The sequence below is a fragment of the Nicotiana sylvestris genome, chromosome 5, assembly GCF_000393655.2.
Source record: "Nicotiana sylvestris chromosome 5, ASM39365v2, whole genome shotgun sequence".
NCBI lineage: Eukaryota > Viridiplantae > Streptophyta > Magnoliopsida > Solanales > Solanaceae > Nicotiana > Nicotiana sylvestris.
In genome coordinates, this window is record NC_091061.1 from 100,920,840 (window position 1) to 100,946,678 (window position 25,839).

A 25,839-nucleotide genomic window follows, 5' to 3' on the forward strand; every position below is an offset into this window, starting at 1 on the left:
GTTTTTAATATAAATGATTATTAAGTAATAGAGTAAAAAAATATGACATAATGATACTCCCTCTGCTTCACTCAATATGGCAATACTAGACTGAGCATAATGTTTAGGGGAAAAATAAAGATTTTTAAAATTTGCGATCTAAAACATGTCATGACATTTGTGTAACTTTAAAAGTATGTCATTTGACCCCAAAAAAAAAACACGAAATGGAACGGAAGGAATTGCTTAGAGACATGTTAAGCAAGAGCATGAATAATTGGTATGTAAACTTAACACAAAAACGTAACAAGTATCTTCCTACATATAGAGCAATCACCTGACCATATAACTTAAACTGAAAGTCAATGAATTCTCCATTCTATTCCTTATAAATCAAAGTATAGACGAAATTTAGGCTTAAAGATGGGTTGCTCGATTTTATTACAGAATCAACTTCAATTCTAGCCAACTTTACACTGTGTAATTACACAGAGGTTTCCAAACACATCCTAAATCAAAATTTTGGATTCTGCTTCTCCCCAATTTCTTCCAGGTTCTTCTTCCCCGCCAGAACTTCTGGTGTGAAACTTAAAGTTTCAGCACAACCCTTTTTCACTTCCTCTCCACGAGCAGACAGGAAGTCTTCCACGCTACCAGGTTCTCCAAACCACCCCAGTCGATCAGCCATCAGGTGTAAGTTGTTACAACCATCACATCTAGCCACCACTACACCTTTCTCGTATGACTCACGGCAAGTTGTTTTCATTGTTCTGGTCTCGCATACTTTGCATGTGAAGACCATCACCATATCATGCCTGGGGGAGATTTTCAGATTAGATTGCACGGTGTACTTGTTGTATGTGGCCTCATTCTTGATACTAGAAACAGCTGTAGCAGCAGAATCACAATTTTTACTAGCTTCCCCTACTCCAACAGCCTGCTTGGCGGTTTCTGCAACTGTTTGAAAGCACCTTCTTGAACATATTTTGTCCGTGCCAAAAAATGACCTTGCAGGAGAAACAGAATGCCATCCTGATCCTGGAATAATTAAGAAACATGGTAGAACCTCAATAACAAACAACTTCCGATATAAGAGACGTTTGTCCCAAAGCCATGGTAGTAAGCTGCTTGTGCAAGTTTAGGGGGGCCTTCCCCCAAAAGAGTAATAGCCTGATGTTCTCAATAATACCAGAGGGAGAGAGCGTGAGAGAGAGACAGAAGTTTATATAAGAAAATACCAATAATTGGGTGATTCTTTGTAACTTGAAAAGAAAAGGTCAATCAGTAGAACAAAAAGCAGTATTCACAACTATTTAAAAAAGCAGTAGGAAAAGCAAACTCTTTTAGAGAAAAAGTAGCTTTCCTCACTCTCCTTCAATGCTCATAGCTAGAACAGTTACCCAAATAGCCCCAGGCCAAAAGAAACATGTTCTTTCACCAGATAGCAGGGTGGTATTTCGATTCACTGATTCACTATCATATACAACTTAGTGGTGCTTTTTTTTATAAGCTATACAACTTATTGGCTTGTGAAACTTTATGATTGTCAATACTGCATTCTTTCAGATCCGTGAACACAAAAGCTGACCAAGAGCAACTACAGCAATACCATTCTAAGAAGAAAAAGAATAAAGAAACTCCTCTCCTTCACATATGACAGCTATTAGATAATCTCACATAGCCGAAAAAGGCCACATGGAATTCTCCAGATTTTACGAGGCTACTTCCCTCAGAGATAACCCCAAAAATCATGAATTGAATGCACATGACATTTCAAACAACAGCTAGTCAAAAAATCACCGCTTAATCATAGGTCACTCTCAAAGTTCTTGACAGATTAACATACCAATTATGGATAGAGAAACTCCCAAAGTTTAACATTGAGTTGTCTTCCCAAGTGCTTCCTGTGTGTTATACTTTCTTAAAGCAAATGTGCCTTATTTTGACTAGAACCTAAATCTCAACAGATATTTCAAGTTCTCTAAGCAAGCGCAGAGGAAAAGCAATAAGGAAACTTTAATTTGGATGCTGGATTTATAACAAGATAATCAAAACTCTTCAATATCTCAGGATATCTTCTCACAAAGCTCAGGTTTGATTTTACAGTGCGCATGCCACACAAATTCATTTTATCTTGCATATGAGAAGAAGACTGAAGAATGGATATACATAATCAGCTGCATTAGTCAAGAATCTCACTCGTGGAAGTTGAGGGTGTGATCGTATGTGGAAGGTCGGCTGAAGAATATCCATGCCTTCGAGCTTAACCCCTAGGCAATCTCAAGTACCCTGACTCTTCCGGATTGCTAAATCGACACTATCTCAAATAATTTGCAATTCAGAAATCATCCATAAAACTAAGTTCTATGCTTCTCTTCAAATCCAAATCCCCGATGCTTTCACCAATGTTATTAGAAACTATCACTTTGTCGCTTAAAGCAATGAAGCAATGTGAAGTGAGGAGGTATCGATGTGTGCGCTTCAAACAATGATGAACGAGGTAATCCAAATGAGGAGCACCGGGTTCTTTAAATATCAGCTTTGATGAGTTGGATTAATATCAGCATTATTTTATACAGAATGCTGAGATTAATGATTTCAATTACCATTTGATTATATATGTTAGGTAAATTTCCCTAAATTGTGCACTTCACTTCTCCCCTTTTGCTTCAAGACCCATGAACCTTCGGTTCTTCTAAAGGGCTTTTAATAAATAACATTGGTTTAAGATGTCAAAGCATGAATTCAAATGATACCTCATATTGATTGCCCATCGCCTCTATACCTCCCTAGCTTAGGCTATTCAAAAAAAAAAAAAAAAAAAAATCTGGGCGTATATTAATTGCGAAGAATATTGGAGTAAAAATGAGAAGTTATATGCAAATTCTTACAGGTTCCCAAACAATGGTATAAAATCTAGAGGGGACGCATACCTTTAGAGATGTAGGTTTGAGGCTGCTTAGTAGCGAGAAGACTCAGAATTCGCCTCTGAATTTGCCGAGCCGCCATCGCAATCTCTACCTTTGTTCACCAAGCTTCTGTATATGGGATTTTTGCACTTTGGTGGTTCTAGGTTTCTTAATTTACAAGTCTCGTCACTGCAAACAATCAAAATTGGGTGTCAATTTTTTTACGGCAATAATATGTGTACTGTAACTTTGCGTATAAGGGTTATAATGGGTCAGAAATACTAGGAATGAAAAACAATTTTATTTTATTTTCTTAAAAAGATATTTTTCCTCTTTTATTTTCTTTCGAATAATATATTTTTCTTTCTTATATTACTCGGTTTAGGATTTGAAGACAGCTTGAGTTCTTTAAGAGAAAATCATTTTTATTTATGTTGGAAATTTTACGAATATCTTACCTTTTCAATTTGTTCAATAAAGGTTGGGAATTTTAGGAATGTATTTTCTTAAAACACAATTTAATTCCTTTTTGGAAAGTGCTACTATATTGTAATTAATTTTTGGCGAGTCTGTCTTTAAATTTTAAGGATTACTTTATCTTCTTTTATATAATTCTGTCCTACTTAAAAATTTAATATTACTAAATGATTGCATTTTTAAAAGCAAATATCACTTCAGTATCTCTAAATATGCTTGCGATATGTCTTGGTTGAACCCTTTATTTTATATCTGAACGTTTACCTTTCAAAACATATAGTACTATATTCTTGTCACTACCCTAACCCCGAACTCGGTCGTGATGACGCCTCTTGCGAAGACAAGGCCAGTCAGTCTAACATATTTCGTCATTTTAAGTAGTTAAATAGCATAAGAACAATTCAAACATAATTTAATAGCATAATTAGCGGAAATAGAGATAACAAAGCGGGATTTTCAACCCGACACAGCCCTAACCGGGGTGTTACAAGTCATGAGCAACTAAGGATCCTAATACGAGTCTACTAAATACAATATCTGGTACAACTGTTTGAAGAACTTAGAAATAATAAGATAAGGGAGACACGGGGGCTGCGAACGCCAACAGCTACCTCGTAGTCTCCGAAACACCGCATGGACTAGAAGGATCAGCACTCAGGAGTGGGACCTGCTACGCCTGAATCTGCACACACGGTGCAGGGAGTAAAGTGAGTACTCCAACTCAGTGAGTAATAAATATAAATAATGACTGAAAGTAAGAAAACATGTAAAACACAAGGCATTATATACCGAAGCAGTAAAAATCACTTAAAACCAGTAGACAGTGAATAATCGAGTAAAATCCCTTTTTAACAAGTAAAACAAGTAATTGACAGGTAAGTAAACAAATAGAAGTTCGCCCCTCGATCACAATATCAACAAAAACGCCCCTTGGGCAACATCTCAAAACAGTACCAGCCCCTCGGGCTCAAATCTCATAACAGTGCCAGCCCCTCGGGCTCAATCTCACATCACAATGGGTACCCGTGCTCACTGGGGGTGTACAGACTCCGGGAGGGGCCCCTTACGGCCCAAGCGCAATATCAAGCCATCTCGTGGCATCAAATCTAGGTCATCGGCCTCATAACAGTCAAGCCACCTCGTGGCGTATATATCTCAGGCCCTCGGCCTCATAAACAATATCAACACGCCACCTCATGGCGTACATATCTCAGGCCCTCGGCCTCAAATCAGTATCAGTGTTTCCTCACAACTAGGCCATCGGCCTTATTCAGTCGAAAATACTCATAAGCCCCTCGGGCATTAGTAAAACAGTATTTCTCAGCCCCAAAACATCATTTAAAATATCATTTAAGTCTCAAAACGGAGTAAAATGGGTTGAGTAGTAAAACAGTGGAAAATAACATGACTGAGTTCAATTAGTAAATCAAAATAGTGAGGAAATAGTAATAAAAATCCCCAAAGGGTTCAAATGGTTGGCACGAAGCCCAAATATGGCAATCAGCCCAAATCATGATGATAACAAATAAGTTTCAATCAAATACGCGGTAAAATCATCAATCGGGACAGACCAAGTCACAATCCCCAATAGTACATGACCTCACGCTCGTCATCAAGCGTGTGTCTCACCTCAATATAGCACTACGATGTGCAATCCAGGGTTTCAAACGCTCAGAGCATTATTTACAATCATTACTCACCTCGAACCGGCTAAATCTCTAACTCGTGGCGCCTTTGCCCCTCGGATCGGCCTCCACGTGCGTTGAATCTATCCAAAATCAGAACGAATACGTCACAATATGCTAAGGGAACAAAGCCTAAGCGAAAACAATCGAATTACCACAAAATTTCAGAATTTGGTCAAACCCGACCCCCAGGCCCACATCTCGAAATTTGACAAAATTCACAAAACTAGAATCCTTATACTCTCACGAGTCTAACCATACAAAAATTATCCAATTCCGATACCATTTGGTCCTTCAAATCATCATTTTATATTTTTTAAGGATTTCACATTTTTCTCCCCAAATTCCATCCCAAATCACGAATTAAATGATGAATTCAATGATAGACTCATGTACTCTAGCCAAATCTGAGTTAGAATCACTTACCCCGATGAATTTCTTGAAAAACCTTCGAAAAATCGCCAAAATCTGAGCTCTGTAGGTCAAAATATCAAATAAAACCCAAAAACTCGTATTTATAGAGTACCCCACAGATTTCCACCTCCGCGGACCGCACAAAATCGACCGCGGCCGTACAAAGTCAATGCGGTCCGCACAAAAACGACCGCGGTCGCACAGGCTTTCCTCTGCAGTGACAGGCTTTAGTATTTTAGCTATAACTTTTGCTACATATGTCCAAATTGTGATATCTTTACCTTTCTGGAAACTAGACACAAAGGGATACAATTTACGTTTTTAAATCATCTCAAAATTCCTTGTAGATCAAAAGATATGAGCTTCCGAAGCAGGACCAGTGAAATGTCCCCCACCGCGGCCGCACTGCATTTTGTGCGGTCCGCACAACACCTATCACGGCCGCACTTCATTTCCGTTAGCATAGCACATACCACGGCCGCACTCCTTTTTGTGCAGACCACGTGGGTGGGTTCCGAGGCCTGCAACCCTTCTGGACCTGCTACAGCTATGATTTTCGGCCTAAAACATCTCGGAACCTACCCGAAACTCCCGGAACTTCAAACCAATTGTACCAACACATCCCATGACATCGTTAAAACTTGTTCAAAACTTCGGAACGCTCACAACAACATCAATCACATATTTAACATAGGATTCAAGCCTAAGAACTCCAAGAACTCTTAAATTATGCTTTCGATCAAAAAGTCTATCAAATCTCGTCTGAATGACCTAAAATTTTGCACACACATCCCAAATGAAACAACAAAGCTATTGTTACTCTCGGAATTCCATTCCGACCCCTATATCAAAATCTCGCCTATCAATCGGAATCGCCAAAATATCAACTTCGCCAATTTTAGCCTAAATCTTCTCTACAATTCAAAAACCCATTCCAATCGCGCTCCTAAGTCACAAATCACCTCCCGAAGCTAACCGAACCATCGGAACTCACTTCTGAGCCTTCTAACACATAAGTCAACACCCGGTTGACTTTTCCAACTTAAACCTTCTTAAAAGAGACTAAGTGTCTCAAACTTCACCAAACTCATTCCGGACTCAATCCGGCCAACCCGATACCACAAAAATACGGATAACAAAGCATAAAGAAGCTGAAATAGGGAAAACGGAGCGGTAACTCATGAGACGACTGACCGGGTCGTCACAATTCTTATTTAAGTGAATATACAGTATTGGACTAACTTAATCTCTCAATGATTGAGGTCATTAGAAGATGATTCAATGAAGAAGGAAAGTAAGGTTACATGGTTCGAAGTACTAGGGTATTTTCATTGAAATTATCTTTACATTCGTGATTCCTTCACATAATTTTTGGAGGAAAATACTTTTCCTTCTCACCTGAGGACACAAAATTAAATTGCACGTATCTTTCACTTTCTTCCTCTTCTGGTTTGGAATTTTTCCTTTTCCTTTCTCTTGTTACTTGTGGTCAAAATTTAGAAAAAGAAAAAAAATAAAAGTTTATTACGTTGGATACAAATTACATAATAATCACTATTGGAGTTGGGACATACATGCAAAGCACGCACATAGAGACTAGTATTATTATATTAAAAGCACGAAGTCCTGTGAGCACGTGATTTTTTGCTCTATATGAGAATTAATCCCAAAAAATTCAAAATAAAATAATTTTGTTTGTTTGCAATTGTTGTGAATTTTGTGTTATTTTTCTTGTATTGTATACATTTGTCTGTGCACGTTTATTTTATTTAATTAAGAAAAAAATACATAAAATGTGGCATTTGCATTTAGGATTTGATTTTTGTATTTAATTAAGAAAATTGTTGTTTTACAAAATGAAATATCATAAAAATAATGTACTTTGCATTTTTAGCTTTTAATGTCCAAATTGTGTAATTTTATTTTAATTGGTATTTAATTATGTGTGTTAATTGTTATTAAAAGTTAATGAGTACTTTTATAAATTAATTTAGTTCTATAAGTTAATTTAGGATTTTTAGAATTTTAGTTTCATTAGTTTAAGAAAAAGAAAAAGAAGCAAAATGAAAAAAATGAAGAAAATCGGACCAGGCCAGTTTTTCCCCAGGCCTAAGCCAAAAAATACCCTTACCCAGTCCTATAACCGACCCATACCCGTCCCTCCCCTGACCCAATCTGCTCCATTACAAAACGACACCGTTTGGTCGTTAATTGATGATCCCCAGCAGAGTCGCCAGAGCTGTCGCACCTCCTTTTTCCCGCGCCCGCGGGGCGCGTGGGGAGTTTTCTCCAATTAAAGGACAGTCGAAACGGGATTTGTTTATTTGTTTCAGAGTCGCCACCTGGGAATTTTGAGGCGTCCCAAGTCACCAATTATAATCCCTGAATCGAGGAGAATATGACTCTGTTTATTTTTCTGCGAACCAAAAATCCTGAGTAAGGAATTCTGTTAATCCGGAAGAAGGTGTTAGGCATTTCCGAATTCCGTGGTTCTAGCACGGTCGCTTAACTGTTTTTATTATTGGCTTAATCATCTTGATTTTATTAAATATTGATGTTTTCTGATTTTACTACTGCTTATACTTATTACGATTGAAACCTTCTTTGAATCGAATTACGCGTACGTATATTCGTGTTATAAATTAAAAATGCGGAATTGTGTCACGCGTACGTGTACACAATAATTTTTTATAATATATTAAGCAATCATTTCTCCGAGATTGTTTTGAATCAAGAATATTTATTTTTCTTGAATAGTGAACCGTACATCTCGGGTTTTTTATGAAATTGATTTAACGCCTTTAGAAAAATCCTTTTATTAAACATTCGTTCGAAATTGCGCGTACGCATAATCCGAATTTTTTGCTTTTAAAAATATAATCAGGGTACGCGAACGTATCCCTAATCGCGCGACATATTTATAATGATATTATGGAATTTCCACATATAACATGTTTATCCAAGACTATTCAAGTTCAAAGAACAGAATAAAAACATGATTAGTACTATTTTTAAACATATATGACATATATATATATATATGCCAAAGAATAAATATATATATATATATATATATATATATATGCCAAAGAATAAATTGCATATGAAACTGAAAATAAATGATTCATAAAGGAAGGAAATATTTTCCGAGAATTTTCATTATTTATTTAATGCAAATTCTACTTCTAATTATCATTGATATGAAGTGTGGCAATTTATGCTTATACATCTTTTTTCATTCTTATATGCTTGCTTTTAATCTAATAGGCCTAATTACTTGGTTAATTTATTTTAAGAAGGTAGATAGGCATTCGAGTTTATAAGAAAGGAATTATTATACAAGCCAATTCAATAAAATTACCTTATATGCAACTTAGTTATATGTTGTAAACCTTCATAATATTTTAAACATCGTAACAAGCTATACCATGTCACCTTTCACCAAAGTTTATACACACATCTATTATCTTATCGACATCATCATCTTAACCTTATGTAACAAAAAATATCACTACTATAGTTATCTTGGCCCTTCTACATCACTTCTTACTTAACCAACAACAAAATTTAAATAATGACCAACATTCATACCATATTCCCTACTTCGACAATTTAATATGATTAAACTAATGAGATAATGAGCTAATGTTATTACAAATCTTTATACGAACTTTCAAAGTAAGACAATTAGCTCATAGCTATCAAATTGAATTCACTACTAATTAACTAACATAAAATAAAAAAACGAGATTTAAATTGATGAATTTGGACAGATAAAAACAGAATTTCAATTCAATCTTCATTTATCCACCATATTGAATCTCTTTCCAACATAGAATTTAAAAGGATATATATACCTGAAAATGAAGGTAGAAGAAGTAAGTTTCAGCAGTTGCAGCAGTAACAAAAACAGCGAAATACCAGTATTCCCTCAAATTTGAGCAATAAGAGGATCCGAAGAAAACAGATACACAGTACAGCTATTTTTAAAACTGGACACTTCAAATATTAATTGAATCAATGGAACCAAGTAAGGTTGAACAAATTCAACAAAAGAAACAATATTTCAAATTTCAATTCCTTTTCAGTTTCAAAATCCCATTTTTTCTGATTTTTGTTTTTCTGTTGCTGTATATCTGTGTGTGTGTGTGAATGCTCTTTTGTTCCTTTTCTGTTTCTTTTTCCTCTTTTAAAATCTCTCAAACTCTCCTCTTCTGAAAACTGATCCTAAAATCTGAAACTCCCTCTCAATTTTCCTAAAATTTCTTCAAAAGGAACTCTTAAACTTTCTTCCAGTCTTTCTGAAAATTCCTCAAAGACTCTCCTAAATTCTGCATGCAAAACTCTCTCTTAAAATTCTCTCTTTCTCACTCAAAAATTCCCTCTTTTTTTTCTCACTCCAAAATTCTGTCCTTAACTGTCTGTCCAGCTCCTGTATTTATACAGGGCTGGTCCTAGGCAATTTAAGTGCTTCTTGGACCCCCTTCTTCTTTTTAAAAACAGAAAATCCCATTATGTAAAACCTTTTCCCTGATTTTCAGCAGCCCATTATCCCTTGTTCCCCATTAGTATTATTAACTAATAGCAACTAACATTACATTATAATATACTAGTACTAACACCCTGTTTTTTACTGCTCATTCCCAGAAATGCCCCTGAAATCTTGATGTTATTACTGAAAAATCAGAACCTATAGCAAAACAGTTTCTAAAAATCTGTACAAACTTAGTTATTCTTCTGATTTACAGCTATAACCAATCCTATTAACCTCCTAATACAATTGTATCTGACCAACTTTGTAAACTAGAATCCAAACTTGACATTATAGCAATATTTCACTGAATTTAGAACTAACAACATATTACTGAAAATTATCAACACAATTCAGACTGGACCTAACACTGAACTAGAATCAAACACACACAGGATCATTGTCAATACTGACAATGTCCTGAAACTTTAATGTTCAGACAGTAACATATATACAACCTTTATTTTGACAGATTCATATAAACCAGGATGATTTAACTAACGAGTATTAGCTAAAAATGATTATCTACAGTATTCGTCAACAAACAGTACATAATAACAGATAATTTCAATCAGTATTATGAGAATTCGTAATATAATTAATCGACGAACTTAATCGAGTCGATTACACACATTGTAAACAATCACAACCAATAGAAACAATTCTCATTCGGATCAAGTAGATGGGGTAGGAGACAGAAATGACAGAATTGATCAAAACAAATATGAAAAATTAAAAAAAAACTATTAAAACAGACAACAATACACGTAGAATACACAAAAGAAATAGAAAATACCTCTGAATCTTCAAATTTATTCAGACACAGACTCAACTTGGATTCGGACATTTTTGAGGTTGAACAGACTTTATTCGAAGTATTCTCAGTTGAGAATACCTCGATTAAAGTCTCTTAGACCTCAATCCTTCACTCGAATCGGAAAAATTCCAAGATTGGAAAATTCTTAGGGTTCCAGATTTTGGATCTTAAATCCGAACACTTCTAGGCAGATTCGAAGCAAACCAACGGTATTCTAGGCACGAGCGAGGTCTAGGGGTCATTTGGTGTTAATTTGGAAGGAATCTGAGTAGGGTTAGGTTTCACTCGAATCTTCAAGTTAAGATTCGAGCAGTTCTATGAAGATTCGAACCATGCTACTAACAGATCCGTGATGAGGATGGACAGGGGAAGCTCTGGTGTTATTTTGGAAGTCATCAGAGACAGTTGGTTCTTCAGGCCAAACTTCGATCGAAGATTCGAGACATTGGGGCCTGATTCAAGGTATATGTGTTATGGATTTGGAAAGGGGAGGTTGAGAGGAGTCGAGGGTGTTAAGGTGGGGTGGTTTGGACTACCGGAACCGCCGTGAGGCGATTTCCGGTAGGCGGTGCACGGTGGTGGAAGGTGAAGTTCATTTGGTCTCTTGAAGGAGACGATGAACAGGGCCGAAGGGTGGGGTGTTTGGTCTGGGGGGCTGGGGTGTGGATTGGATTTATATACGAGTGGGGTGGATTGATCTCATCCGTTGGATCAATTAAGATTTACGGTTGAGATCAATTCACTTAACCAAACGTCGTCGTTTGGTTAAAGGTTGGGGTCAGGCTGGATCGGGTTAAAGGGTCGGGTTACGGGTTACGGGTAAGGGTAGTGTATCTCAACCGTTGGATGAATTGAATCCGACGGCCCTTGATGAAGGGTGATGAAACGTCGTCGTTTTGATTTGTTTGAATTGGACCGGACATGGGGCTGTTGGGATTGGGCTGTGAAGGGGATTAATTGATTTGGGCCTGGATTTTAATCCAGGTCCAATCTTTTACTAGTATGTTTTCTTTATTTTATTTTTTAATTAATTCATTTTCTAATTTAAAAATTATAAAACCATTTTAACTTCACAAAAATATATTAATTACTCTATAACAATTATTTAACACATAGGCAAAAACATCAATTACATAGTGAAACATTTAAAATAGAACCAATGCGTATTTTTTGCGATTTTATTTAAATTATCTCTTAAATGCATCCTATATGCATGCAATATGTATTTTACTTTATTTTTTGATTTATTTTGACAAAAATAAACATTTACGGACATAACACAAACATTTAACACCACGCCAAATTCAAAAATTACACAGTACAAGAAATCTCTTTTGATTTATTTTGGAGTAATTTTTCGTAAGGCAAAAATCACGTGCTCACAATTAGATCAACGACCAGGATTCAATCCCCTAATTTCAGTTACCCCCAAACCCTTACCCCAATTTCATTTACCAAAAATAACCTCCCACCCCTTCGTCTCTCTCTCAACAAACCAGACGACCCCAAAAACCCTAGCTAGCCGCCCTGAAAATCCTCCACCAAAACCCGACGGCCCCTTCTCCGGTCCCGACCAAAATCACACCCCTGAACCACTATGCCATCCCCTCTCCGAATCCACACTCGTTTTTCTTCGAATAATCCCCGAGCCCTTCAAATATTAGATCGAAAAATCTGTCCGGAACCTTGGTTCGTCTAATCGACCCCAAATCAACACCATATGACCCCCGTGACTCCTTCATACGGTACTTATAATGGATTTCCTTTGAATCGGACCAAAGCGCATCGAATATCAAGTTTAAGTTCGAGCCTCAGAACCCTAAATTGGGACCAGCACACAAGGGGTCGTTCGTTTGGATCTTTTGGTTTGTTCGAGTCTGTTTCAGCAAAAAATAATGATGCCCGTTTGTTCTCCAACAAGAACAAATGTTTGACATTATGTTGTGTTGACTCAGAATGTCGATTCCCAGTTCGAGCCTAGCCGGTGAGTCTTTCTAATTTTGTTTATTCTATTTTCAATCTCTCCCCGTCTTTTCTTCTTTTCTCTGGTCATTCTGAAACTCGACCAATCCTCTGTTTTGGCATTTTGTTTATTCGGCCATCTTTGTTTATCAAGAACAAACGTTTGGCATTTGGTTGATTAGCATATGTTGTGAACTGTTTAATCGTTTAAATAGTTTCGTCGATTAGTTCGTTCATGTTTGTAGTTTAGTTGTTCTCTTCGAGTTATTTGATGTTAGTTGTTTCATTTTTCTGATCCTTATGTATTCTCAGCTTCAGAGGTTCATTGTTAGTTTGATTCCGCTACCTGAATCCATTTGCATTTTTAATTCATTGAGTTACAAATCAATCGAGAGCTTAAGGTAGAAACTCAGGGGGGCTTTAATTTGAAAGTAGAATGGAGGGTAACAGGACAGCATGGCTGTCAAGTCACGCTTGATTTAAAAAGGGGAAGAATGCCCATGCCAGGAAGTAAAATAAGAATGGACATGGGTTAGTGGGGAACAAGTGAATTAAAAAAGAGATTAGACACATAGTAATGGGCTGTTAGGGAATATCATGGGAGAATGACTTAATTAATTGGTCTTAATACTCATAAGGGCTGAGAAGGGGTCTGTTATGGTATAAAATAGGGGGGGGGGGAGAGGACAGAGCAGGGGGCTTCTTGAATCAATCGAAGGGAGTTCTTTGGAGAGCTTTAAAAATCAGTTTTGAGCTTGACAAAAGAAAGTAAGTTTTGAGAGTCGAGGATTAGTTCTTGAAAGTTTAATCAGTTTTTAGAGTTTGTTTTCTTCAGTGCTTTAAGTCCTTTTCAGTTGTGAGGGAGGTACTGTTCTATTGAGAAATACTGTTCCATTGAGAAATTGTGAACTTTGCTAGTTGTTTTCCATAACTTGTTGGTTGTTGAGTTGAATCACTGGTGGTTGAAGTTCAGAGTTTCATTTCAAGTAGCCTTGGGTCCAATTAAACTAGTTTTGGTACGAGTAGTGGTCAGTTGACATTTTCAAGTGTTTGTTGGGTATCTTCAAGTCTAAACTGGTCTATCTGAGCTAATTCTAGGGTTATTTGCTGGTTATTGTTGTTGAGATTTGCTGAGTTATTCCTGTTAGCTGTCAAAACTGTTGCTGACCCTGTTCTTTCTTCTATCTCCTTGTAATTCCAGGTATTTTTCTACAGCTTCCATTGATGTATGAAAGACTGAATCAGGCCAATGTATAGTTGATATTTGAAGAAATGGCATAAGGCTTCTGTTAATCTAATTTCAGCTCGTTTAGTAGTCAATTAAATGCACAGTGGTAGTGATAGGGACTTAGACGATTTGAACATTTATAATTTGTGTAAACTCTGGACTGTATTGACTGATGGATTGTTGAACATGAGTTTGCTCGTTTGAACTATTAATTGTTGTGTTTGTGTATTTAGAGATACTTATGTGTTTTAGTGGGGTACTAGTAGTAATTGACTCCTTATTGGATTAATAGTGCCTGTTGGTTTTTAGCAGATTTCTGTGTGTCATAAATCAGCCTAAAAACATTGCAAATTGTAATCCAGTGGACTGTGGAATGTCGAAGTAGTGTAATTATTTCTTATGATTGTAGGGGTTTCATATCTAGTAGTGGTAATGTGAGGGGGTTTAAGATCCTAAGTTCTAATTGCTACGTGAGAATGTGAAATCAAAAGCTAAGGGTAAATGTGTAGCTTCATATCTGATAGGAACAAGCAAACAGTGAAGAGTTATGTGCTGGAAATGATAATTGAACTTGTGTTAAAGTTTATGGGTTAAAATTATGTCAAGGTAAAATGAAAAAATCAGGATTTCTGAATTGACGCAAGTATAAAGATTAAATTTGCCGATTAGTTACATTCATACAATAGTTGATTAAATTGGGCTGTTGTAATTCCTACGGCCCAAATGATTCTTGCCCAGGCCTATGACATCTCATGTGTTCCCTAATAATCAGACCTGCTGATAACCAAAACCACAAGGAAAACATCCGTAAGGACTTTGGACGCTTAGGAGTCCCAACGAGATAGTTTTTTTTCGGATAAGACTTGGGCCTGAACTTGTTTAAGGCCCGACCTCGGGCACCTTTTTCCCCTGTAAAGTTGAATAAATCTTTTTTTTCTTTTGGGTTGTTATTAAGACCAATTTGTTGAAGGTCATGTGATGTATATTAGAGTTTGCTTGATTTCATATCATGATGCAATACGTTCAATGCCGGTCCATACAAGTTAATTAGGACCTTTGTTCCATTTTTTAGAGACAAACAAAGATAGGAAATCATAGTTGCTTTTAGGTTTGCCTTTAAATAAAAATGAGATGAGCCTCGCCCAAATAAAATGCATAAATTGTGGGGCCCTCGTTAAATATATATATTAAAAATATTTAGATCCTGGGACGGGCCGTTTAGCGAATTTCACGGCTTTTCCCCAAAGTAATAACACGCTAGTCTCTTTAGGCGCGTATTTTAATAATGTTACCTTCCTAAACTCGGGTGCGCATTTATGTGACCAAATCCAAATCTCAATGGAGTCGAAATGTGTCAACAACCACGGGTGCATTGATGTGACGTGGTTTGAGACGCATTTTCACGATGTTGCAATTCTTTTTAAAAATGAATAAAAGCGGTTAAAGTTAAAATTTGCACATAGGTTCAACATGTATTAAAATTAGATAAATAAGCTGAATATGACAGTTGAGCGACCGTGCTAGAACCACGGAACTCGGGAATGCCTAACACCTTCTCCCGGGTTAATAGAATTCCTTACTTGGATTTCTGGTTCGCGGACTGTAATACAGAGTCAATCTTTTCCTCGATTCGAGATTCAACCGGTGACTTGGGACACCATAAATCTCCTAAGTGGCGAATCTGAATTAAATAATAAATCCCATTTCGATTGTCCCTTAATTGGAAAAACTCCCTCTGCGCCCCTTCGCGTGCGCCGGTGAAAAAGGAGGTGTGACAGCTCTGGCGACTCTGCTGGGGAGCGAACCCAGAATCTCTGGTTCAGGGTTCAGAATTCGAGCTTAGATAAATTGTTATATTTGGCTTTATCTGATTTTTTGTTATCTGTTTGGGCCTAATGTGCTAAATGCTGCTCCTACCACTTTGATATTATCTGAATTGTATATAAACTGTGACGAAATCCTTCACTTCTTACCTCCGGGGAGGAGCTCGCTGGTCGAGACTCCCTATTCTGTTAGTGTCATACCTTGAAATAAGAAAGAGGCCGAACAAGTTACAAAGCCGGACGATCCCGCGGGTCCCCGGTACGTAGCCCCCTCCTCGACTCGAGTTGTCTGCTCGGGTACACAGTCTAGAACAAATACCCAAGTTACGAACCTAGAATAACTCAGCTTCATGCCGGATCCCTAGTAGAAACGTTTGTTTGCATCACGTGCATTTGACTTTGGAGGCTCAACACAGGGGTTGGGTCTGTCTAGGACAGATGTACCCAAATGAAAATGACTATCCTGATGCATCCAACTTGCTGCCTATGCATTTGTTGCTTCGGACTTGCATGCTGACCGGCTTTTGAATACTTTGAGGAAAGAGAGATAGAGATGGTTAATCGCCTGTTTTGAAAAAAAATCAATGTCCAAATGGCGTCGAAACTCTGTCGAATTTTTGAGAAAATGAAAAAAAAAGGTTTTGTTTATGAAAAATGGTTTTATTTGCCATTGAAAAGAGTCTTGTTTTCAAAAGAAGTTTGTTTTATCTACCCGAACTACGTCAGTTTAATTCTCACCGGATGTGAGATACGTAGGCAACCCTCATCGGGTCCAACTTCCCTTTTTTTGCAAAATACCCAAAAAATGTCAAAAATTTTAAAGTTTCGTCATAAATAAGTCGGGTGATGCCGATTTTGGCAAGAATAGCCGAATGTTTCCGAAAGCGACGCCGGAAGGCTGACTTTGCATAAACGGCCATTTTTAGTCATTTTTTGGATTTTTGACCGGCTGACTCACCCAGCTTTAAAATCTTCATCCCCGAAGTGCTGAAAAGCCGTGTGCGGAGCCGGATCTTTCTGTGAAAAATTAAAAAAAAAATAGTTAATTTGTTGAGTCAAATAAATTTTATTTCTTAGCTACCTTAATAAATGTGCAGGATGAGCACGATGCAAAATGAACCTTTTTCAATAATGACTAAAGTCCATCTCAAGTTGCGGCTATGGTGGGATGATTTAGGTGGTGAAGGGCAAGATGAAGTCAAAAAATATCTAAAAGGTCTTACGGGTTTATTCGAAATCTAGCCTCGGGGGGATATCATAAGAGCTTTGGTCACCTGCTGGGACCCGACACACAATGTCTTCCACTTCTCCGATTTTGAACTCACCCCGACTTTGGAGGAAATAGCCGGGTACATCGGAAATGCTGAAGTTCCGTTGAGGGAAAAATACCTGGTTGCTCCAAGAGTTGTCACTATGCATCGGTTCTTAGATTCGTTAAAGATACCTAGGACGGTCCACAACCCAGATTTGGCTGCAGTTTTTTGTAATCCGCGCTTCATATACGACAGATACGGTCATGTTGGAGGATTTAACAACCCGGATAACAAGGTATGCAGCAAGGGTAACCGTCAGAAGTGGGACAAGCATAGACGAGTGGCTTTTATGATAACCTTTTTGGGCCTTTTGGTATTCCCAAGGAAAGACGGAACATTGATCTGAAAATAGCCGGGGTCGTTAGTACTTTGCTCATTCAAGACAAAAGCACTCTTGCGCCTATGATAGTATCTGATATCTTCAGAGCTCTCACAGCCTGCAAAGCCAGAGGGAGTTTCTTCGAGGGGTGTAACTTGTTGCTACAAATATGGATGACTGAGCATCTCTGCCACTGTTCCCAGCTCTTAAGTTATGGTTCCTCGAAGAAAACTTGCATAGAAGAGTTCTACACAAGAATCAAGGGGGTCAGTCTACCCGAGGGAGTTACAGCATGGACATTATTCTTTCGGACCCTCACCGCCAGCCAAATACAGTGGACATTAGGATGGTTGCCCATGGACGAGGTCATCCATATGCCGGCAGCTAGAGCCCACTTTCTATTGATGGGGCTCAAGAGCATTCAACCTTACGCGCCATCTCGGGTTTTGAGACAACTCGGGAGATGCCAAACAGTGCCTCAGGAAGAAGATCTTAGTGCTCAAGTAATTGAGATTAGCCCGGACAGACAATTCCCTGAAGCAATAGTTCGTCAGATCTGGAGTGAATGCCAATAGTTAAAAGCAGATACTTGCATGCAGGATCAGGCCAAAGGCGAAGTGGCACCAGGATACCTTGCTTGGTACATGAGAGAACTTGAGCACGAAAGGCCAACCAAAAAACCTCACATTCAAGAGTTCGTTGAGGCGTCACAAGAACCGTGGGACTGGTTGGCCAAAGAGCGCAAATACCAGGCCGAAGTAGGCAAGCTGAAACAACAGATCAAGGATCTGAAATTTGAGAACAAGGTGCAAGTTGCTGCTGATGAAGGAGAGAAGAACAGGTTAGCCCAAGAAAATGAGGCTCTCAAGGCTCAGATCCGACAAATGAAGATAGATGCTGATAATCAGCAAAGGAGTCAGTCGGATGAAAGATTGATTTACGGACTAAAGAAGGAAATCGGTGAGTGCTGGGATGATTTGAAGAAATCTGAGGGTACCATAGCATAACTCCAGGTACAATGGGCAAAGAGAACGAAAGAGCGCACACAATACATACAACATGCAAGGAAAGATTATGAAAAGATCATTGTCAGTCTAAAAGGGAAAATGACCACCCTCAAGGACAAGGCAGCTAAGCAAGCTGAAGATTATGAAATCAAAAGTGGACACTGTTACGATTTACTGGCTCGAATGGAAGATGAAATACGACAGCTCCAAAGGCAGCATCTCTAGGATTCTCGGGTTTTGGGGGGCTGTAGGGATCAGATAAGGTGCCTACTCATAGAAAAAGGTCGAACCAGGAACAAGATTGGGACTATTGCCCATGCCATCATTAGGAGATGCCGAATGTGCGAAGACATGACCCGCACTACCTACATGTCAGCCGTAATGATTTTTGTCAAGCGGACAATGTACGAACTGGAGCAACTTGAAAGGGATCTCGCGCCTAAGCCTGCGGCAAGGCCGAACGATGCCTCGCGGGAACCAACTTTTAAAACTTTAATGTGTTCATAGTTTGAATCTACATTTTTCTTCCTTTCCTAGAGTCTGTTGTCTGTTAGAGGCTGTCAGTGGTTATCGAGTTTGTACTTGGTTTGGTTTCAAGTCTGTTATTTTCCTTTCCAAAAGGCGTCTAGGTTGTAATAGAATGTTTATTAATAAAAATCGAAGTTATTATCTTTGCTTTTCGCACTTATAGGGCAGAACTATGCCCGGTCTGATTCATGCGGGGACATGATACGTAGGCAATCTCTATAGGATTCGACTACCACTAAAAAAGAGAAAAAAAAAGAAGGAATAAAGAAGGATAAAATAAAGGAAGCTTAAAAAAGGAGCACAATTATGAGAGGCCGGAATGACGCATGCAACCGAAGCAAATGCATGATAGAAATGGTTAATTGCCTAGATGCATTACATCCCATTGTGTAATTGCGTATGTGTTAAACTCTGAAAACTAACAAGTTTGTTGATTATCCAGAGGATTCAAGAAGTTAGTTTATTTAAAGGATACTGGCACATTATCATTACCAAACCAGATCGAAGGGACCAATACCGGAAATCATGTCTATTCCAAATGTCGACACTAGTGTTGAGGCAGAAGAGTTGGACGTCTATAAAATGAAAGAGGAGATGCTCAAGCTTAAGCAACAGATGGCCGAAATGTACCAGGCCTGGTCCAAAGGGCAATCACCGCCAGCTTACCCTGCCAACCCGGCTCTTACCCCACCATTAGCTCAGTCTTAGGATCCTCCCGCCACCGATCCAGGCTTTCCCATTTATCAGCACTACCATGGCACTACTTCTCGTATGCCACAAGCTCCACCACCAAAGTCAGTTCCATAACCTCCTCCGCCGGTCACCCCTGTCTTTGTGACATCTCCACCAACTGCACTCCATAAATCCCCGAGTGAACCTTTGTTCCAAGCACATGACAACCAGTATTACCCCCCGGAGCTTACCTTCAAAGCGCTTGGAGCCTATCCACATGATCCACATTCTGACCTACCGGAGAAAGCGAAAAAAACGGCCAGAAATCCTAAACAGGAAGAGATGTTCAGAAAAATGAAAAGCATAGAGCAATCCTTCAGGGATATGAGAGGGCTAGGAGGTCAGGTAAGCGTGACTTACAAATATCTGTGTTTATTCCCGAATGTACAATTACCGGCAGGGTTCAAAATGCCCAAGTTCGACTTGTACAACGGACACGGTGATCCGGTGGCTCATTTGAGAGGTTTTTGTAGCAAGATGAGGGGAGCGGGCGGAAAAGATGAATTACTGATGGCATACTTCAGCCAAAGTTTGAGTGGGTCGGTGCTAGAATGGTACACCAGGCAAGATCATAACAGGTGGTACACATGGGACGATTTGGCCCAGGCATTCGTTTGTCACTTTCAATATAATCTAGAGATCATTCCGGACCGACTGTCCCTGACCAAACTGGAAAAGAAGCACAGTGAAAGTTTTAGAGAGTATGGGTTCCGGTGGAGGGAGCAAGCAGCAAAGGTAGATCCCCCGATGAAAGAAAGCGAGATGGTCGATTACTTTTTGCAGACTCTGGAGCCGACTTACTTTGGCCATTTGATGTCCGCAATTGGAAAATCATTTAATAAGGATGTGAAAATGGGAGGCATGGTCGAGAAGGGGCTTAAGTCCAACAAAATCATGAGCTATTCAGCGATCAAGGCAACCACTCAGGCCATCCAAAATGGCACCGGGGGTGTACTTGGGAAGAAGAGGAAAGAAGATGTCACGACTGTTGAGTCCGGAGCTTGATTCGGATCCAGAGGCCCGTCACCCTACTATAGCCAACCACGAACATACCACCAAAATTACCCCCATACTCCATATAGCCCTCCACAACATTACTACCCACCGCCAGATCCCCATTTTTCCGTCCATCATGCACAAACCTATATCCAAACTCCGGTATACGCACAATGGCGTGCGCCATCTCCACAAAATCCCTACCCAGCCCCACAGAACACATATCCACCCCCAAGGGCCTACAGAAATTCCCCTGGGACAGGTTTCCGACCAAACCCAACCCTCAAGAATGAGAGGCCACAGAAGCAAAAGACTTTCACTCCACTGGGGGAATCATATACCAGTCTTTTCCACAGATTGAGGCAGTTGGGCATGTTGAGTCCAGTTGAGCCCAAAATGCCAAATCCTCCCCCTAGAAATCTTGACCATTCGGTGAATTATGAGTACAGTTCAGGGGCCCCAGGGCATGATACAGAGAAATGTTGGAAGCTGAAAACAGTTGTGCAAGAGCTTATCAATACTCATCGCATCGAGGTTCAAGCACCAAATATTAATCAGAATCCACGGCCAGCTCATCATGAGACACACATGATTGAGTTGATACACAAAGAGGGGAAGCCCAGGAAGCCCTCACAGACGGTAATGATGATCCGTTCCGATGAAACCAGCTCAAAGGAAAAAGTTGTCGCACCTCATTTTTCCATTCCCGCGAGGGTACAGGGGAGTTTTTCCAATTAAAGGACAATCGAAATGGGACTTGTTTATTTATTTCAGAGTCGCCACTTGGGAGATTTAGGGTGTCCCAAGTCACCAATTTTAATCCCGAATCGAGGAAAAGAATGACTCCATATTACAGTCTGCGCACCAGAAATCCGGATAAGGAATTCTGTTAACCCGGGAGAAGGTGTTAGGCATTCCCGAGTTCCGTGGTTCTAGCACGGTCGCTCAACTGTTATATTCGGCTTGATTATCTGATTTTATACAAATATGAACTTATGTGCAAAATTTTATCTTTTTACCGCTTTCTTACTTATTGTTATTATTTTACGAGAATTGCAACGTCGTGGAAACATATCTCGAACCACGTTACATCAATGCACCCGTAGTTGTTTGGCATATCTCGACTCGGTTGAGATTTGGATTTGGGTCACATAAATGTGCACCCGAGTTAAGGAAAATAAATTATTAAAGGCGCGCCTAAAGCAACTAGCGTCTTGTTATTTTGGGGAAGGCCGTAAAATTCGCTAAACGGCCTGTCCTCGAATTCTAAGTATTTTAATATATACATTTAGAGGGCCCCGCAGCTTGTGCATTTTTTGTTTGTCGAGGCTCGTCTCATTCATTATTAAAAAGAATTTGCAACGTCATGGAAATGCATCTCAGACCACGTCACAATCAATGTACCCGTGATTAGAGACACATTTCGATTTCGTTGAGATTTGGATTTGGGTCACATAAATGTGCACCCGAGTTTAAGGAGATAACATTATTAAATACGCGCCTAAAGCGACTAGCGCAGGGTTATTTTGAGAAAAGGCCGTGAAGTTCGCTAAGCGGCCGATCCCGAGTTCTAAGTAATTAACACATACATTTGTGAGGGCCCCGCAATCTATACATTTTACTAGGCGAGGCTCATCTCATTTATTTTAAATGGACAAATCCTAAAGCGACTACATCTTTTCTATTAAAATTAGTCTCTAAAATAAAGAAAGAAAATCCTAATTAATTACGAGCTTTTTTTTATTTAAGAAAGCATGGCATACTAATTGCTATATTAATACAAATATTGATGAACAAGAATTTTACTAAAAAAATTCGAAATTATAAATAAAATAAAAATTCGACAACTAATATTCAAAAGAATCAAATATAGTTAGATTGAAGCTCGCATTGTTATATATAAAAAAAACTATTGGAATTAATTATTCACAACCATTTGAAACTGGATTTAACCATAATTACTAAAGCTTAATAGAAAGTTTATTAGACTTAAACGTTCTTCTAATTTTGTTTGAACTCAAATCATGCCTTAATACCTAATTCACGAAATTTAGTTCAAATTCATGCCTTAGCTAAATTTAAGTACTTGTTCACAATTAACCTACTGTTGATAATCTTAGAACCTTCATAGCTAGTGAATTAACCCGTTTTGCCAAGCCGATTCATTAAAGACTAACTTATGTTATTTTCTCTTATTCCAATTATTATTCAATAATACATAAAATAGCCTAAATACAATCAATAAAAGGAACAGAGAAAAAGCGAAATTAAAACTTCAAAATTCGATTCTTCATATGTATTCATGCTTCCACATTTTTAGCTTGCAATAACTAGTATTACATTCGTGTACCTGGTATTGGAAAACAAGAGAAGATGAAGATGAGAAGCAGCAACAGTAGTAACAATGCAGCACAACAACGACAGTCCAGCAACACAGGAATAGACCAGTAACAGTAGGAATAGCAGAAAACCCAGGAGACTATAAACGACTCCAAGTATAGAGAAGAAGTAAAAGGCCGGAAGGTTCTGACTATTTCAGATCTTAAGCGAGGCAATGAAACAATAACTATTCTTTTTCAACTTCAAAACTCTCCAAAATGAATTCTGCCCCTGTATATTCAGTGCATCCAGAATGTATATCGGGTGTATACTTCTCACTCCGCCCCCTCTTTTTTTCTTCTCTCTATCTAGTTTTTCCTCCCACCCTTCTTCCTAAATTTTCTCTTCTATTTATAGCAAAATTTTCGAAATTTTCAGATTTGTTTTTTATTATTTTATTATTTTTTTAATTAAAAGAAATCCCACTTACAAATTGCTTTTATTTTTTTAGAAAAAGAAATCCCACCTTTATTTACTTTTATTTTTAAAATTCCAACTTTAATTACTTTATCTTATTTAAAATCCCACTTTTTATTTTTTTAAAAGAGAATCTCACTTTATTTAACTTTTCTTTAAAAAACAAACCACTATCTTTTCTTTTTCTTTCAAAAATGCTACTTTCAATTACTTTAAATTTTTTAAATTTTCGGATACCTTTATATTTATTTTTTAATTCCAACCTTCTTTTACTTTTAAATTTTTTAAAAATTCCACAAAACTTTTTATTTTTTTAAATTTTCTACATTCTTTACTTTTTTTTAAAAAAGAGAATTTCACCTATTTTTACTTTTATTTTTTTTTATTCGATACTTCCCTTTTTCTTATTTTTTTTAAATCATTCCCGAAATTATTATATTTTTTTTAAAAAAATAATAATAATAAAAAAATATTTTCGGATTTTTTTAATATAAAAAAAACAAAAAAATAAAACTATTAATAGTGATAATTCACCTTTTATTTTTTATTTTTTTGGTTTTGTTTTGTGTTGGACAAAAATGAAGAAGGGGTGTTGGGTTAATGGAGCGGACCGGGTCGACCCGGTTTGAAGTGGACCGGGTCATGGGGAAAGTTGGGCAATTATTTGGGCCTGTGGTTTGAAATTGAAGAAGTGGCCCAATCCGATTTTTCTTTGTATTTTTGTTCTCTTTTCTTCTTTTATTTTTCTAAAACTAAATTATAAAAGTACTTAAATTATTATTAAGAACTAAATTAAGTTATAAAAGCGCAAATTAACTTCCAATAACAATTAACGCACAATTAAGTAATAATTAAGCATAAAATTGTTCATTTGGACATTAAATGCTAAAAATGCAAAAGATGCCTATTTTTGTAATTTTTAATTTTTGTAAACAAATTTAATTACTAACAATTGTAGAATTAAATCCTACATGCAAAATGCGACATATTTTGTATTTTTTATTAATTTAACAAATAAACATGCATAGACAAACATACAAATAGTTACACAAAATATCACAAAAATTGCACACCAAGAAAAATTATTTTATTTTTGAATTTTTTGGGAGTAATTCTCATATAGGGCAAAAATCACGTGCTTACAGCTGCCCCTCTTTGCCCGAAGACACGAAGGGTTTTCGTGCAAAGATAAAGCGAGCGATTTTTGCCCATCCGAGTACTCCGTGTGAAGCATTTTTTGAAAAAGATTTGACCGAACCTTTGCTTCAAAGGTTTCCTACATATCCTGGGCTAAACAGGAATCAGGTCAATGTAGTTCGGGAAGTTTTGGTAGCTGGGACTACCGTGGGACTGCAATGTTACTGTTGTTGCATGCTATTACCACTGCTTACCGATCTCTTTGTTACACCGTGCTTAAAAGAAAACAAGAAGCTAGGCTAGACTGCAACTTGTTCTTGTTGCCTTGCTTTCTTGTCGGCTTGTGTTTCCTCCGGTGCTTTTCTTCCGTGAATTTGGGGATGACACTGGCCCTTTGCTTTTCTGAATACCAGTTTTCATCATTTTGTTCGGTCCGCTGGGGACATGACTTCCTTCATTAAGCTTTTTGGCGGTTCCTCTGGGGATACGGCTCTCTTCATCAGATCTGTTATGCTGGGCATAATTTAATGTTCACAGGCCGCTTCTTTCAAGACGCGTCTTTTCTTCCTTTTGACTCATGCGCTTGAACTTGTGCTGGGACCTCTTGTTGCAACCTTCTGCTTTCCGGTGCTGGGGATTTTTATTGTTTCCTACTGGGGATTCCTGTTGTAACCTTCTACCTTCCGGTGGGTTACTGATTTCAAGATTTGCAGTATAAGATTCAAAAGTATTCCTCTCGTTATACAGGTGGGTGCCCGACCTAGAACAAAAATGTATTCCCGCATTATACTGGTGGGCGACCTAGAACAAAAATGTATTCCCGCATTATACTGGTGGGCGACCTAGAACAAAAATGTATTCCCGCATTATACTGGTGGGCGACCTAGAACAAAAATGTATTCCCGCATTATACTGGTGGGCGACCTAGAACAGAAATGTATTCCCGCATTATACTGGTGGGCGACCTAGAACAGAAATGTATTCCCGCATTATACTGGTGGGCGACCTAGAACAGAAATATATTCCCGCATTATACTGGTGGGCGACCTAGAATAGAAATAAAAAGACAAAATGTATTCCCGCATTATACTGGTGGGCGACCTAGAACAGAAATGTATTCCCGCATTATACTGGTGGGCGACCTAGAACAGAAATATATTCCCGCATTATACTGGTGGGCGACCTA

General features: G+C 38.1%; 1 protein-coding gene across 1 annotated transcript; it reads right to left on the reverse strand.

Moving 5' to 3' along the window:
* Positions 1-335: 335 nt before the first annotated feature.
* LOC104238023 (uncharacterized) lies at positions 336-3,133 on the reverse strand. Its single transcript, XM_009792280.2, has 2 exons — positions 2,913-3,133; positions 336-1,017 (listed from the first exon to the last, which is right to left on the reverse strand). Exons 1-2 carry the CDS (start codon positions 2,986-2,988, stop codon positions 494-496), a joined length of 600 nt encoding a protein of 199 aa, XP_009790582.1. The 5' UTR covers positions 2,989-3,133; the 3' UTR covers positions 336-493.
* Between the last annotated feature and the right edge of the window lie 22,706 nt (positions 3,134-25,839).